General features: G+C 26.3%; 1 protein-coding gene and 1 long non-coding RNA gene across 2 annotated transcripts; one reads left to right on the top strand and one right to left on the bottom strand.

Moving 5' to 3' along the window:
* Positions 1 to 6,708: 6,708 nt before the first annotated feature.
* On the bottom strand, positions 6,709 to 8,396 carry LOC112691556 (endocuticle structural glycoprotein SgAbd-1-like). The gene is made up of 4 exons (XM_025565842.1): positions 8,287 to 8,396; positions 7,851 to 8,206; positions 7,627 to 7,745; positions 6,709 to 6,939 (listed from the first exon to the last, which is right to left on the bottom strand). The coding sequence occupies exons 1-4, from the start codon at positions 8,302 to 8,304 to the stop codon at positions 6,797 to 6,799; spliced, it is 636 nt and encodes a 211-aa protein (XP_025421627.1). The 5' UTR covers positions 8,305 to 8,396; the 3' UTR covers positions 6,709 to 6,796.
* A 2,431-nt stretch (positions 8,397 to 10,827) lies between these two features.
* Positions 10,828 to 15,787, top strand: LOC112691595. The gene is made up of 3 exons (XR_003149327.1): positions 10,828 to 10,863; positions 10,932 to 10,993; positions 15,268 to 15,787. It is a non-coding gene; the product is annotated as an uncharacterized LOC112691595 (long non-coding RNA).
* The last annotated feature ends 2,146 nt before the right edge of the window (positions 15,788 to 17,933 follow it).

Here is a 17,933-nt window from a genome sequence, read left to right as displayed (position 1 = left end):
GTAGCAAGACCATGGTTAAGAGGCACACGTGGATTTATAAATGAAAATAGAGAGGGAGGGCTAGTAAAGTGAGTTACTTCCATAATTTGTTGCGCATGTCGATTTGTACGGTCTTTCCTACATCTAATTTTTTAAATATTTGAAGTACCTACATCCGATATGGTTCTGTTTAAGGTCTAATGGGGGGGGGGAGACTTTGCTCCTATAGCCCTCCTCCTTGTATCTGTGCCTGTTTAGATGGTATGGTGATCTGAAGTTTGGTGATACTCGGTTTGTTACCCGTCAACTGTTTACACCATAGGTTCCCAAAGTGTGCGCCGCGATGTCTGTATAAGGGCGCCACGCCGTCATGAAATACTATCGGGTCCAACATTTTCCTTATGATTAGTCATGCTATGACTTAGAGAAGGGCGCCCTGAAAAAACCTTAAATTAAAAAGGGTGCCGTGAGTCGAAAAAGTTTGGGAAGCACTGGTTTACACCATTTAGGTTTGTGGAGTGAAACGGAGGCGTTTAATTAACGGTGCGTTTACCATAAACTTCAAAACACTTCAATATTAAGAGTTCGCCGTGATTTTGAATTGCACCATCGTTTTGAACGTTGGTGTACATGAGTTAAACAATTAAAAATTAAAAACATTATGTGGGATCTAACAACTGTAATTGTTCCATTTAGTCTATTATGTATAATATATTATTTTAATTGTGAAATTTCGAAACAAATCCCCTAAAGGTTTTATGTAATAATCGATTTTAACGCAAAAAATGGAATATAATGCAATAATACATGCAATAGTGTTAAATATAATATGATATTTTATAACTGTCAGTTTTTCTATTACTTTTCTTTTAGAAACAAATAATAGATAATTATATGTTGTCAGAATGATGTACATCATTATGATACCTACTATAAAAACCAGAGTAATGGTTGTTTTATGCAGCTATTTATATATATATATATATATATATATATATATATATATATATATATATATAATATAATGATTTACATGGTAATAACAGGTGAATCCTCATCACAAGTAAAAGTATTTTTCTGTTCTTGACCTAGGGTCAATGAAAAATATTTGGTTATAATACGTTTAATACATTTTATATATTTTTAAATATATATGAAATAAGTACATAACGATATAATTGTACAATTATGAGTAATACTAACTTGTATGGCATAATATACTTATTTTTAAGTACTCAGGTAATTTATTATATGAATCAATAAAAAAAACCACAACTAAAATGGTAATCACGAGTTTTTAAGTATAATAACTTAATAATACACATTCGTGATGCTTGTTTAATTCTGTATATATTATGATATACAGTCGAGTCTCGATACCTAAAATTTCAAAGGAGATAAAAATTAATTCGACTTTAGTATTTTTTGAATAACATAACTCGATTTTTTTTAAAAAAACTTCACTCGTTTTCCTCGTTTTATTTTTTATTTAATTCATAAACTAATTTATATGTTTTAATACTTTTAAAACTTTTAGTCTACTTGTGGTTTAATTTTATCCGTGTTAGCCTTCTTTGAACCTAAAAAAATTGTAATTCTTGTTTTTACTGTTTTTTCCTACTAAACAATACTCTACTTTTAAATCAAATGTTTAATTCGGTAAACATTTAAAAAATAAACAGATTTCATCAACATTATAAATGTCATCAAGGAAATATTGATTAATAATCGGTACGTATTTTACTAACCTAACTTATTGATTGGTCAACTAAAGCATTTTTACACCATATTTTACAAAAAATTACGTTGTTCCTACTTTTCTAGTTTATTTCCAATTTTGATGAGCTTTAAATTGTTTGTTATCAAGTTTAGTAATAAAAAATCCGTCCTTTTTCTTTAAGATTGGTCCATTTATTTGACGCGGACTCCCTGATCTTTTTTTTTTATTATTATTATTATATCTTTATTATTGTGTGGCGTGTCGTGACATTCCGGCTCACGACATATTAGAATGTTTAGATCTCTCAATTGAATTAACCAATTAAGTAGACTAATTTCTATATCAAGATATTCAGAAATCTTTATTATTTTCCTATTCCCTTTGTTAGTTTCGTACTTTCATAAAATATTGTATTAATTTTTCAGTATGGTTGAAAGTTTACTCAGTGGTATATTAAATTGTTGGGCAATTTCAATTTTTGGTTTACCATTTTTGGTCACTTTATTTAAAATTTTCACTTTTTTGGTAAATGTTAATGTAACCAATTTACGTTTAAGAGACATAACTACAAATTATACACGGTACACAACAGCAACTGTCGACTATTTTATAGCATAATAGTACATAGTGATAGTTTTATTTGTACATTTATAATTGTAAACCGGTTATTCTAATGATAAAATTTAAAATATATTTGTCATAACTGACTTCGAGTTATCTACACTCAACTATATTTTTTTACATTTGACTTATCACGACAAAAATTACTTTGCGTGTATAGGAATTTCCTAGGGACGAGAAAAAAATTCGAGTTATCGAGGTTCGATTCATCAAGACTCGATTATATACCAATAAATATACATTTAAACACATAAACACTAAAAGTATTGTTTAACTTTTAATATTTTAAATAAAAAATTTAACTTTTACCATAAATACAGAATTCAGTTGATTATTGATTGGCTATTAAGTATATTATGATTTTTATGTAAATTAAGCATACAAAATACGAATACATTATAGTTGAGGCACCTATTTTAATTTTGTATCTCATACGAAGGGAAAAATCTACTGGTTATACGACGGCAGTAATAACTTATGAATATTTAATTATAATTATTTAAATTTCTGACTCATCAAAACTAATAATATTACTATCGAAATAATGTATTGGTACTAATAAGTATATGTAGAATATGGCATTAAAATATGTGCTAAATGTAAATGTATAATAAATAATAATAATAATAATAATAATAATAACAATATTTAATAATTGATATAATACATATATACCAAAAATGCGTTAGTCTAATCTAGACTTGAAACCTTGTGTCTGTGTCATTAATTTAAATAATAAAAATCCAGTGGTTCAAAAAATTATCGGTGGTCGGTGTAATTAATATCATATATTTATGTATAATATAATATGAATTAAATACTTTATACTTATATACTAATTATCTAAACAGGTACTATGTCAGATATGTATAATAGTATACATACTTTATTTTGAGTTAATTCTATGTTATATAAATATTAATACATTTTATATGTTAATATAAAAATTGATTTCATTGAATATTTTTTTTTTTTAAATACATGAATTCACTTGGGATTATATTGCAAAACATTTTTAAGCCATACAATTGGTATTAATATTGAGAATCAAAATAAAAACAAACGAGGGATCTAATTAATGAACTAATTACTGTTTTTTATTATTTTTACGGAATCACACTAGTGGACATTGCTTTATATACAATTTAGATTTTGCAAATGCACAATATAAAAATGAGTTAATCAAAAAATTAGTCGAATTTGGGAAGAGGGGGAAGAATACCCCAGATAAGTAAGCTCTATAAGCTTAGTAATACTATATATTGATTCGATTTGTTTAAAATTTTAATAATGGATAAATTCAAATAATACTAATTAGCAGTGGCGCACAGAAGTATTTTGAAAGCACATGCAACTAAAAAAAGTTCGTTTAAATTTTTGTCTGTAACTATAATTAACTCTTAAAATAACTATAAATTTAAGAAATTAAGATTTATTATAATTAATTAAAATTAAGATGCCTACACCCAGTGCCGTATAGGTATAATGTTTGTGTTATTATAATAATGTTATTTGCTTACCATACTCCATAATGTTTGGTATCCAAGTTGTCCAATTATATAACCACCCATACACCCACCCCCGACGAGAGCACATACAATTGCATGCCTTGGTAACCTATCTGGGCGCCACTGCTAATCAGTACTTTATAATTAATTGAACTCTTTATAAGCTTTATAAACGATTTACTTCTTAAAATGTTGTACTTTTACATTAAAACATATAAACGTTGAACTTAAATTTACACCAAATATGTAGGCTCTATTTCAGTTACACTGTAATACATAGTTGTAGAAGTCTTTAATTTTTTAATTAAATAGAAAATGTAATTGATTCAACGATACGAAGATTTGCATGTAATAGTACTTTGAATACATTACCCAATTATTGTTGTCTTATGAACAATAATACTGTTTTACTTATTACTACTGTTATTTTATTATTGTAAGAATACTTAAAATAAATTTAAAACGTGTTTATTATACGTTCTCTCAATTCCTGTTTTCTTAATGTTTTTTCATAACTCTTCTGTTAATTTGAAGTAATTTAGTAAATGTATTGTTTCGTATACTTTTAATGTGTTTGTGAACACATAACAAACACGAATACACCATACATGTAATTCCGTCCATTTTAAGAATGTGTTAAATATGTGTTACACATTGAAGTTTTTAAGGTTTGATTAATATAGATATGTTAATATTATAGAACACTGCTGGACTGTAGTGTTTCTCCGGAACGCAAAATAAATATGCACTCTATAATGATGGCACTTTTTTTAATTTAGGGGTTGATAAATAATAAAATGACTATTTATAAACTATACTTATGCACTGTTATAAAAATAAATCATTGGATGCACCTCGTAAATGTCGACATTAACGGTACGTAACAATAAAATGTTTTTGTTTGTACGAAACCGTATAGGGGTATGCCACACAACATAATCGCGTTACGTCATTTTCAACATGTAAGACAACAATAATATAATTTGTAGTCTGGTCGAGAACTTTTTCTTTCTCGTCCATATAATAACATATTGATTGAGTTCACTCGATTTTTTTCTACTCGATTAATTTCCAATGTACACATATGTATTAAGCGTACAACTTTAATTCAGTTATTAATGTTATTAAACACTGTTGATTAGTGTACAATAAGTGTACAATATTATATTGTATAGTGTGTGCAGTAATTATTACATATACGTATCAATGATATTATTTCGGCTTGGCGTATATTGCAGGTGATGAGGATCGCGAGAAGCTTTATTATGGTTAGGTCTTTGGCAATACTTACATCGGAAAATGTAAATGCCTCTGACTTCCTACACATATATTTGTATATATGAGTGTGTGTATGTAAAATCGTTATCATAAAATGTCGATTAACTCGTTGGCCTAGAAATGTAATTTCGTCCTTTACAGTATTCATTTATCCCATTCACTCATATCGTTTTTCATATTACATAAACTCGTGATATATTGTAGTAAATATCTAATATACTTTCAGTTATGATGTGGGCGTTTTACGGATATTATTCTATCGACTTCGGCGAAATACTCAACTGTATCTCCATCAGTATGAGATTTTACTTTTCACCATAAAAGGCACTCGATTTTTATATCCCCTTGTCATCAACGCAATTTCAGAGGAAAGTATCCTCAAATTATTTTGACTTTATAATGAAACTGAATGAATTTATAAGAGCATGTAGTTGAAAAACCGTTCGATAAATGTTCATATATTGGACGAAAAATAAATTTTAATAAATATGTTTTAGAACCATTTTTTTTTATTTTGGAATTTTCTTATAAAGTTGTACGAAAGAAAAATGTTATGCTTTTTAAATATTGCTCCAGTAGGTACAATCCTGCTACGATTTAGAAATCCTCCGCTGCATATGGTTCTGAATATTATCTTACTACGAAACTAATAGATTGAAAAATATCCTTAATATATTTACAAATTATTTAATATCATATATTATTTTTAAATCATTTTTTAAATATATATCTTGAATCTTCTTTTGCAATGAAAGCTAAATACTTATTTCCTACAAAAAAGTAAAAATTTTAATGCTCTCGAATTATTTATAAACATTTTTATTGTAATTATTATTGTAAAAATAAATACCTATAAATAGTACCTAAATTATAAATTAAACTTGAAGATACATTAAAATATTACCTAAGTATGGTTAAAAAGATTTTTAAATACTTAAATTAATTTACATAAAATAAATTTTATCTAGCTAGGTTATATGGTTTTTTTTTTTTTTACACCAATAATCTAATTTAAATTTAATTGTATAATAATAGATGGTATCCCAAAATCTTATCAAACGGGACATTGTATGCTGTTCTTCATTTTGAAAAAATAAAATCTTTTTATTAGTACGTGAAAAATTATTTTGAAAAACTGATACAACAATAATTTACGAATCAAAAATTATAATGTTCATTTTATCGAACCCATGTGTTAGTGAAGCTGTTACATCATGAAAGAAAGAACTGTGCAAAAACACTTACTGTATACTAAATAGTCTATAATCAACATATAGTATCGAGGTTTTAACGCATTAAGTATTTGTATTGAAATTATTGTGTCTCTGCCCTCTAGTTAGATGTAGACATCTAATAGTATTTATTAATATGATATAATAGACATTTTATGAATAAACGAACTAAAAGGTATACCTTTTATACCCTCAATTAGTGAACCGTTAAAAATGTATGTCTGTAAGATGAAAAGTTAACGATTTTACAATATTTAGTCAAGGATACAATTTTCTTATTAGTTTTCATACTTTTTTCGACTCTATTGGTCCATTTTATGATATATGTTGAAGAAGATTAGGAGTTAGGAATAAAACTATACACGTTTAGTTATGTTGTAATAAAAATGACTTTATTGAAAGTTTTATTTTTACACTTGTTGGAAATGGGCGGTGGGTTATATATACTTGTTGAAAAACTATTTGATGTATTGCGGTTGTTGCTCTTGTTTAGCCTGTGCTACTTGTTGGGCTACTGCTCGTTGGATGGCTGGGTGTACTCCGGGTCCGGTAGGCTGGTATCCATTCTCATCAGCTAAATAACCAACTTCAATTGGGACTCCTAAAATAATAATAACAGTTTATAACATGATAATATATAAAAGTATTCCGCGAAAAGATCGGACCTACTACAATGAAAACACGCGCCCAGAAATGATATTAGATTATAAGAAATATTGTATCTGTGAAGTGTAAAGATTATTGATGAGTCTTATTAAGTATTTTATTAATGTAACATTTTATTGTGCACTTGCGTTGCTATTATAATTTGACAGTGAGAAAAGAAATCTAATTGATTTAGCAATTTCATATACGCGTCTAATATTATTACGACAAAAAATCTAAATCGAATTGATCGAATTCTAAAGTAGCAGTGTAACATAATATAGATGTGTATATACACGCTCACACAAACACACACACACACACACACACACACACACACACACATTAATATATAAATATGTGTGTGTTGATTCTCTATTGTTGATCGTCTTACGTACACGTGTTGATACAAGTGATTCCAATATTGTCCGGCGTTCGTAATGAAACTAGTTAAAAAGTAAAAGTTATTGTATTCGAATTGTATTTCTAGAAAATTAATATATAGTACTGTACATCTTTTGTTGAGATAATTGTTTTCAACGTTTTATTTCAAGTTTTGGATTATTGTAATAAAAGTGCAGCTGTTCTGTTTACCGTGATAAAAAAAAAACACTTATATACATTGATAAAATTGTAATTTTACCTTCAGGAGTAATAGCAGAATACGATCCTTGGACGGACATTACTGGTGGCAGTCCCTGTACAGACGGGTACTTCAAACCTCCTGATTCTTGTCTTTGTGTTCCGTCAGCAGACTGGTAACTGTACACACGAATATTTTATTGTAATTTATAATCAATTTTTTGATATATAACTACTACACGGTTACATATTTATACAAAATGGACACGCCGTGAATTTTCTTACCTAAAAGTATAACTTCCCTCTGGAGTTATATCGAAATTCTGCTGTAAGATTGGCACAAACTGACCAACATATGGATTTGGCCCGAATCTCTGGGGGACATTAGGTGAACCGATGAATTGCGGAGCAACATTATATCCACCGATAAACTGTTGAGGCACGTTAGGTCCACCGACATATTGCTGAGGGTAAATTGATCTATATCCATTAAAGTAAGGCGGTATAGCTGATGGCGATGCTGCTGGAGGTAACGGTGTCGACGAGGGTATGATGGACACAGCTGGCGAAACTCCTGGTTGGAGTGTTTGTGAAGAACATCCTGCGACGAACAAAAGTCCCAAAACTCCAAAGTTCATTATCTGGAGAAAAATATCGAAAAAACACACGTGTAATAATATCGTTAGAATAGAATATAAATGCAATTTTCAAGTCGACTCACTACTTTGTTGATAGACATGTTGGACTGAGAAGTATGGTTATTTACTTTTATTTTGCTACAGCTTAGGATATCTGTTTGCTAAAAATGTTAGATGAATACTGAATTATAGATGGCTAAACCCGTAGTTTATAAACATTTTGTCTCGTAACAATCACTCGCTTTACCTACTCCCTAAATATTCTGCCTATACACACCTAACCCTCACTTAAAACCATTTATTATTGAGCAAGAACTACAGAACACAAGATGTAATAACTTTATTCATTTTTTTTTTATTATGGGAAGATGTGAAAGGGTTACTTCACAAAACAAATTATACTTAAATCGATAAAACACGTTCATTATACTGTCATACTACTAATATATACTACTATTATTACTATATATTGTTATACTGTATTACTCTATCTCATATCTTAACCATTTTGACTCGGAGGCATAAAATAAAAGGTTACATATGAGTCTACGGTGCTACACATCATTTATACTTCTGGTTAAATGTATTATAGACATCATCGGTATTCAATAAAATTAGATTAATTATAATTAGAAATAAATTTAAAAAATTGAGTACACAAAGACTATTTTAACATGTATGGTAAATAAATAATAATAATAATATATATGTATAGATTTGAAGTATCATGAATAGTATTAATTAAATACTACAGATAAATATGGTAATTACATACCTAAAAGGTACTTTTATACTTCATTTATACTTTTATTTCATACTTATTTTATGTTTGCAATACATTTTTCATATTATTTTCTAAATTAAATAATAATTTCTGTTTTGAAATTTACATTACTATCCATTGCTCAGAAAATATTTATTGTATACATAAGAAAATATAACTTATGATAATATCTTATCCACATGTTCCTAATTTTACTTCATAGCTTATAATTTTGAAAAAATGTACGCAATATTCGTATGACATACACGTATATAATATTAACATTTATTTATCACATATTTAAATGTTTATAATATTATTTTCGGTTTACTTATAACATTCATTATTATGATTGTAGAATTAAAACACAACTATTTTATTAGAGCCGGGTATACCCGGGTACCCTCCGAAATGTTATAAATGTAAATACAATTTAAGTCTAAGAGTAAAGGACCCATATTTTAACTAATATTATTCAAATTAAATGTAATTTATTCTTAAATATTTGGTTAAAATAAATTGTGTTTCGTTATAGAAAATTAAATTTTTTAAGTATTCGTGCATACATTTTTGATAATAAACAGCTACAATCGACTAAAAAAGTACAAATCATAAATAATTGAAACTATTTAAAAAAAATATGCAAGATTCAAACAGAACATATTCATTAGGACTAGTTTACCACAATATTAAATAAGCAATTATAGCTATGTTTATTTAGTTATTTATACATTATATTTTATTAAATATATCTATACGTTTTGTTAAGATAGAACCCAAAAATATTATAGGCACCCCTTGATATACAAGTCTGTGCACGTCTATACATATATATTATAATTTGATAAAATATACTTGGATAATATTTTAAAAGAAAGTGCTCAAATACTTATAATTAATATATGATTTTGGACGTATTTTGAACAAAATACACATGAAAACCTGTTTACTGCTAAACTGATTTGAATGATCGAAGTGTATTATGAAAATGTAACATGAAAATATAACAAAATGTTATTAAATGTTCAAGTAAATTGCAAGTTAGTTTTCAGGGAAGGCTACTGTTATCAACTGTCAATCAACTGAAATCCAATGTCGTTACGTTTTACTGCAACGTAGTGAACATAAAATATATCAAAATAATTAGTGTGGGTCTGAATAATAAAAAAAAATAATATAGGCTATCATTTTATTAACAATTTATACACATATGTACGATAAGTACATTTAGTATCGCGTGCCCATCAGCCATTTCGAGTAATAAAAACCACTATTCAGTTATACTTTAAGAAATTAAAATATATATTATAAAATAACTAATATTTACTTTACAATAATTTATTCTGTATAATAAAAATTGTATTAAATCATACTTGTTATAAAGTAGTGGTTCTCAAACTGTGGTATGCGAAATACTACATGGTGGTACGCGGACAGAAGAATGGTGGTAGAACAGAAATTAAAAATTTGGTATTTAATTCATATATTAATTTAAAAACTCTAATAATTTTTTGTAAATAAATAAATAATAATTTAATTGTATTATTTTATTATTTTATTTTTTAAAATAAATATATTTAACTGTACAAAATTTGTATGGTTCTATTTTTAATTATTAGTGGTACTTGATTGATTGATAATATACTCAAGTGGTACATGAAAAAAAAGTTTGAGAACCATAGTTTTAAAGGCAGTGTGTCCAATTATTTTATTTCACTTGGTAATCCATTTACTTTATTTTATATTTATTTTTTTATCATAATATAAATAATTTTCTATTACTATCAATTGCTAAAAATTTGTGTCTTAATTACATATATTTAAACTATGTATGTTATATATTTCAACAAATATAATTTCAAAATAACTATTGAACGTAACCGACAACGAAAAATATGTAAATTTTCGCTAGTAATATAAGAATATATTATTTATTTATTATTTATACATTTATTTGTTTATAAGGAGAAACATTTTTTAAACTTTTTGAAGATGACGTATATACAAACATCGCAGATACTAAAAAGGTACCTATCTATGTTTATAGAATCATTACCGAAAATTACAAAAAAAATAATTCATATTTAATGGTTTGCATTAGTGCGAAGGTGATGTCATTTATATATGTATATTTTATAAAAAAAAAATATAGGTATTCTGCCGTATGCGTGCTTAAAAATGGAATTTATAACAACTAGCCGCGTGATTATATACCTACATCGATCATCTAGCATCTTATAAAACGTTAAGAACACATTATATAACAGCAATGAGATGACATGGTATTTTTCGTTTTATCTGTTGCTTACTTGAAACGCATTAAGGTTAACTGCAAAAAGTTTAGTGAGAATACCTAACTATAATAATAATTATATGTTACACCAGTACAATAATGCGAAACAGTGATTTTTTAACTTTTTTACCCGTATTTAGGTGTACAGGATTAATATTTAACCACAAAAGATACTCTTTTATTAATACGTATTGTCTGAAAATTTTAAACAACGTAATCATAAATGATTATCAGTGTAAAGTAAATAATACACAAGTTAAAGTGAATCATAATACCTATAAAATATTTTTTAACAGAAAACTGAGTTTATCCTAAAAACATCGAGATTTTATTGAAATATAAGTTCCACAAATCTCTGCGTGTTCTCGAAAACAATGGATGCAAATCATAAACTAATCTAATAATTTATAAATGTTTTACGAGTAAATAGTATATCAGTGTTAAATATCCAATTTTTTTACTGGTATATTTGTAAACGTTAACTGTCCCAAATGATATTTTTGATAAATTATATTTAAAAAACATAGATAATTATTGTAATGAGTTAAAAATAAGTAATTTTAACATAAATATGGTAAAATGGTACCTATTTATATAATATATACGTATTACTACGTATTCTCGAGTTCTGTTCAATAGTAAATGCAGTATTTCTACATTTTATTTTTTGACAGTTTGTGATTATCCTATAATCAAAGAAATTAACTTTATAATGTATTTACAGTGTCATATGAAAAATTGTACCTGGGCGGGATGACCCGTAGGTTACAATGAGATTGTGATTTTAAAAAGTAACATAAAAGTGACAATACCGATAGCTGTAGTTTTCGTTTATGGGAACATTGATTATAATTATATAATCTGGTTTATTTCAACACTAAAGTTGTTGTATTTTCTTATATTACCAACCCGTAATACCGGCAATGCTATTCAAAATATATTAATTACTATTCAGAAAATTAAAATAATTTAGTAGAAAACGCAAATGACGTGTACATCTTATAAAATCATAAAAAAATATAATGTGCAGAAGTTTAAATAGCCGTCAATGAAGATTCACAAAATAATTAATACTTTTCTTATAACCGAATGCATTACGGTAAATTAATTATTCGATTGGTAATTATTGATGAACAGCAATTATACACAAAGTAGAGAAGTTCGTTAATATAAATCGTCAGTTTTTTTAGATGATGAATACATACATAACAGCCTAAAGGTAGAAGTATATGTTGTTTTAAACTCGTTTTTAACTATTATGATTTATGAATACCTATATAATATATCGTTTTGTCAGATAAGTATTATACAATATTTATTATAATATACTTTTTTCTTAGTTTTGAACTAATGACCCTGAGAGAACAATTTTTCATATGATATTACTCACATTTATAGAATCTATACCGGCTGGTAATAAAGATAACTGTAAAGTTTACTTTGTTCGAATAGACGCTGCAAAATGACGATTTATCAAAAAAATAATTATATAGCCAAAAAAATTAGTAGGGGAAATTTTATATTAGTTTAGTTTAGATTTTTTTGATTTATATATTTGAGAATTCATTAAAAGTATATTTATTAAAATAAATAAATTTAATTTCCTACCCTAATTTCGAACAAAAATAAAACAAGCATTTGAATTTAAATCAAGTTTCAGTTTTTTGATAATTCATAACCGGTTCCGAAACCCGACACTTCTACAACTGTCAAACTCGTAGGAACTACGAACATCATACAATCATCAGTTAGCACTTCAAAGCGCACAAAAAATATTGTGTAACAGATAATTGCAAAAATATATTGCATTATTGACTATTCATATTATAGTTGTTGTTTCAGTTCAAATTGTATCGAAAAATTGTTTTTATCTCAGTTCACACCGTACACATAAAAATACTGAACACATAAAAACGTAGATATTTAATTGGTTTCTGTTTTTTTTTTTAATTACTTATTTAAAAGTATTAGGATTACATTTGAACTTAAACATAGAATACTAAATCAGTTATAGTAGTTTTAATGACAAACTCATGTTGTACTCAGTCAAATTATTCAAGTTAGTGATTCTAATTAATATTGACCAATATTTATCAATAACAGTAGTAATAATGTTATTAACCAATTTAAGTTACAAGCACGCTCATACATAAGAATTTTTCAAGTGGGGCTTACTCAAAAAAATTAAACGAGTATTTGTTGAAATTTAATTTAAATTTTCGCTAGTTTTATTTTGTACAGAATATAACTGAAAGTAATATTTTATGTTATTTCAACTGACCTATGATTATGCTTAATGTTATTATATATATTTTTCTTTACTTAAATTTGATTAATTCACATCCATTCGTAAGCTAGAATTTCGTCCTTACAAATTTTTATAAACTTCCCTCACTTTATACCTTTAATATGCCTGACATTTAACATTAACATTTAACATAAATGCCATGGCTATACGTTAAAATAGGACAGTAATATTCAGTGGTCTAGACTCTAGATTAATCATATATGTAAATTTAAAGGAATGATAAATCCACGCATTTAATAAATAATCCTTGGTGAATATTGATGTAAAATATACATTTAGTATATTGTTAGTAACTTGGTCTTGAATTATTATATACGAAAGCTTAATCACTGCAACAAAAAACATTAAATATTACAATTATTGTAAGACCAATAAAAATATGTTTCTTCGATTTATTTAAAATTGTAAAACCTAAAATCTATATTTTAATCAATAGGGATATTTAAAATTCTAAATCACCATCAGATCTTGATTACAAATAAACCTCATAAATATAAAGATTCTAATAATAATAAAAAATATCTAAACACAAATAATAAACCTAATCTTATACTGTTGTTGTTAAATCATCATCTTGAGGTAATTGGTTCTGTTTAATTTTTTAGTGATTCTGACGTACCTACATTATTTTTTTGGATTATTTTTTATTATTTTCAAGCTTACATTTATTATAGAAAATAATTATTTTCAATAAAATAAAATAAATTAATAGACAAACAGTATTCACAAAGAAACTGAAATTTAGTAGGTAATTGAACATGAATTATAGTATAAATATTACCAACAGTCGATTCCGAACAACCAGAAATTATCGGAAACTCGAATAATAATATTAATTTGAAAACTTTGTGACTTAAATTTTCAAACTTATACAGTTTTTATTTTAAAATTCTTGACTCAAATGCAATTATTTATTTCTTATTGATATTTATAGGATTTAAGATAGTTTATTATTTATTATTTATACATACTTATGTTTATAAATATGTTTTCGTGAAATATACCTACCAATATAATACAAACTATTTTTCTATAAAAATTATAAATACCGAGGGCTTGAAAACTCGTTTTTCAATTTGAACGGTTAAATATCATATATAATATGCGTGGTGAGTAAATGTTGTTATATACCGATTTTTAAGTGTTTTTTTTTTTTTTTTACACTTACGTTTCCAGAGTCAAACATGACAAGAATATCTAAAGTAATCATCCAATAATAGCTATTACACAAACACATAGCGAAGAAGTGGGTTAGTGTATGAATGCTCGTCTTTTCACTTGCTGTCTTTAAACCAATCTGCAGACTTAATTGAAATTTTTCATGCATCGGTTTACATAGAATGACGACTTCGCGTTTTCTATATTAAAGATATTCTATACTAAAGATATTATTAATACTCGTATATTATATACTTATAGCATTATTCTACAAGTTAGTCAATTATATATTATACTTATATAATACATAGTGCATGCAGGTCTGTCAAATATAGAAAATACACACTTTGAAAAGACATATTTTTGTTTATTAGCTTTAATGTAAAGCTTAGAGGCTACACGATAATACGTGGAAAACTACATGATAGTACAGAAAATAAATTTAATTTGTGTTTTAATTTGTTTATGTTTGAGAAATTATAAGAATTATAATATTATTTTATACTGAGTTTTATGTTTTAAGGAAATTTTTTTTTTTTTAGATATTTTGAACAGTTCTATACTTGTACGATGAAAAAGTAGCTTGAGAACTTTATATACTATGTGGATTATCCAACATTACAGTTTCAGCCGTGTATTATGACGTGATGTCTAGATTAACTGTCGATTTTTGGTCAATGTAAATTTTTCATTAGGTATGTATAATATTTATACTTAAACGTATACCGGTTTTTAATCTTGTCCTGCACGTCCAAAAATTGCCTTTTACCTATGACCGTACACTCTTTTTGGACCGTGCCATTCATCCGAACATAGAACAGAAATACGAACAGGTTATCTCCAAATTCGATTTACGTACATGTGAAACAACTAACAATAGGAAATATTTCATAATCGTCTCTTTCTTTCATTTAATTTCTAATCCCATTGCTGCGGCCACACACATAACTTGCCATCATATCCAGGTAATGAGGTAAATATCAATACATTAGAAGTATAAGTAAGGTTCATACATGCGTTTGACTTGGGTCATTTACCCTCGGGAATTTAGTAAAATTTAACATTATACATACAGCGATACCATAATGAAATATTGCCTGAATACCTCAATACCCATCAAATATGTATTATGGTAAATGGATTAAACATTTTAATTTTAAAATGATTTTAATACTTTTTCCTATGTATTGTAAAATATGTAAATGTCTACATCCAAAAGTTTTAAATAATTATTTATATATAATAGTTTAAACTTTATTGTATAAAAATTAAGTATAACACTAATTACTATTTACATTTAATGTTGTTAATTTTCTTACGTAATTTACTAACTGTAACATATTACATTGTACATACTATATTTTCTACATATGAGTTAATTATTTTTTCGATATATTTTGGTTAATTTTCTATGTACATTTTCTGGGCCCTTGCATTGAAACTATGGCTTTAATACAGAATAGGAGAGAATTATAGATCTTTTTGTTGAAATAAAAATATTCTCTGTGACACAAATAAGAAAAACTTCCTAAGGCGACTGAAAATTCCGGATCATTTTTTAAAAGATAATGGTTATAGACAAGAACAGCCTGAACACTTTTTTAACATAGGTACCAAAATAACTAGTTAGTTGAAAAATACGGCAAATAAATTATATCAAATCTGAACCGAATCTTAGTAATACATACGTATAACATTTTATACAAAGTAATACAAGTATATAAATAAACTTCAAAGACTTCACCGAAATTCTGATACAATTTAAAATTGGATTCTACATTTTAATCGTGTTCACATTTTTTTAGTTAAAATGTTTTGAAATTCTATTTTATATGATTTTTCGTTGAATATTGAAATTCCAATACAACATTTAATTTTATTATAATTTTTATTAAATCCTTTATTGTCATGTACTACAGCTAGACATCTACTAATTTTTGTGGAATTTTCAAACATTAAATTCCGAGCGAAATAAGGAATGTATTGATTTTACAATGACGTTTATTTTTTCGTTAACAGTTTTCACACAATATCTCCACCAAAATTCTCGTACAGTATGTCATAAATTTTAAATTATATCCAAATGATACTTTAAATAACAAAATGAATATTACAAAAAATTGAAGACAGTTATAGGTCAAGAGGCGTATTTTTAAACACTTTTACAGGTATAAGGATAAGCACTGTACAGACTTGCATATGTTTCGGGTAGTACAAAAAAAAACCTTGTAATTTTCAATTTAATTTTAAAAATTAATTATTAATCAAAAAACCGGTCTTAATGATATTGTATTCCCTCATCAATATATAATGTAAATTTAAGTTTTCAAACATTATTTTTAAATAATTAACTTTTATCAAAAATTTCAAGCAACAATTTCTCAAATTTAAAATTGAATTTAAAGTGTAGGTATAATTTACAATTGTTTCTTGGTATTTTTTTCGATTAAGACAATATTAAAAAAAATTGGGAGTATATTTTATTAAGTAAGTGATAATAGTTAATACAATTATAAATTTTTTTTGTCCTATTATTTAGTATAAGCTTAACATAGAATGTTGGAAATCGTAAACCATTGTCGCAAGCAATTTTTCTTTTTTATGAAATTTAATTAACCGCTTATGTATGTATAGTATTATGGGCACAGAACCAATATTCTTTCAACACAACGCAGTTACACAATAATGTGAATAATATGCGTTTCAATGCTTCATATGAAATCAGCAAGGTAACATTTTTAGACAAATTTATTACGATTTAAAATGACTATATGAATATTAATCTAATATTTATTTTTATTTTCACCTACAGTAAGTTGAATTATAATAGTACAATAGTTAAGTATACGTAATCATTTATATCCTAATAATTCTACATTAATCGCTTAAAATCTATATATTACATTTATGTCATGGAATATACTTATACTTCTATAGAAGTATTCTATTCGTCAAATGTTGTTTTCGATTTTTTAAATTATGTCCCTAAATTTCCTACATACAGCACCGCTTCAAGTGCGCACTGAGTACATATAATACGTCAAATTGAAAACGATTCAATTATAATTTCTACTGTATGATTATAATCATGATATACAATACAGCGTGATCACGATAAGTGGAAACACTCAATAACTTTGTGCAGGTTCCATATATTTCAAATCTGCTTTTTTGGCTTACTAATAAACATTATTATACACATTTTCAG

Source organism: Sipha flava, unplaced genomic scaffold, assembly GCF_003268045.1.
Source record: "Sipha flava isolate LNK unplaced genomic scaffold, YSA_version1 64_pilon_pilon, whole genome shotgun sequence".
In the NCBI taxonomy this organism is placed as follows: Eukaryota; Metazoa; Arthropoda; class Insecta; order Hemiptera; family Aphididae; genus Sipha; species Sipha flava.
The sequence above is the reverse complement of the archived record's forward strand: the minus strand, read 5'-3'. Positions and strand labels throughout refer to the sequence as shown.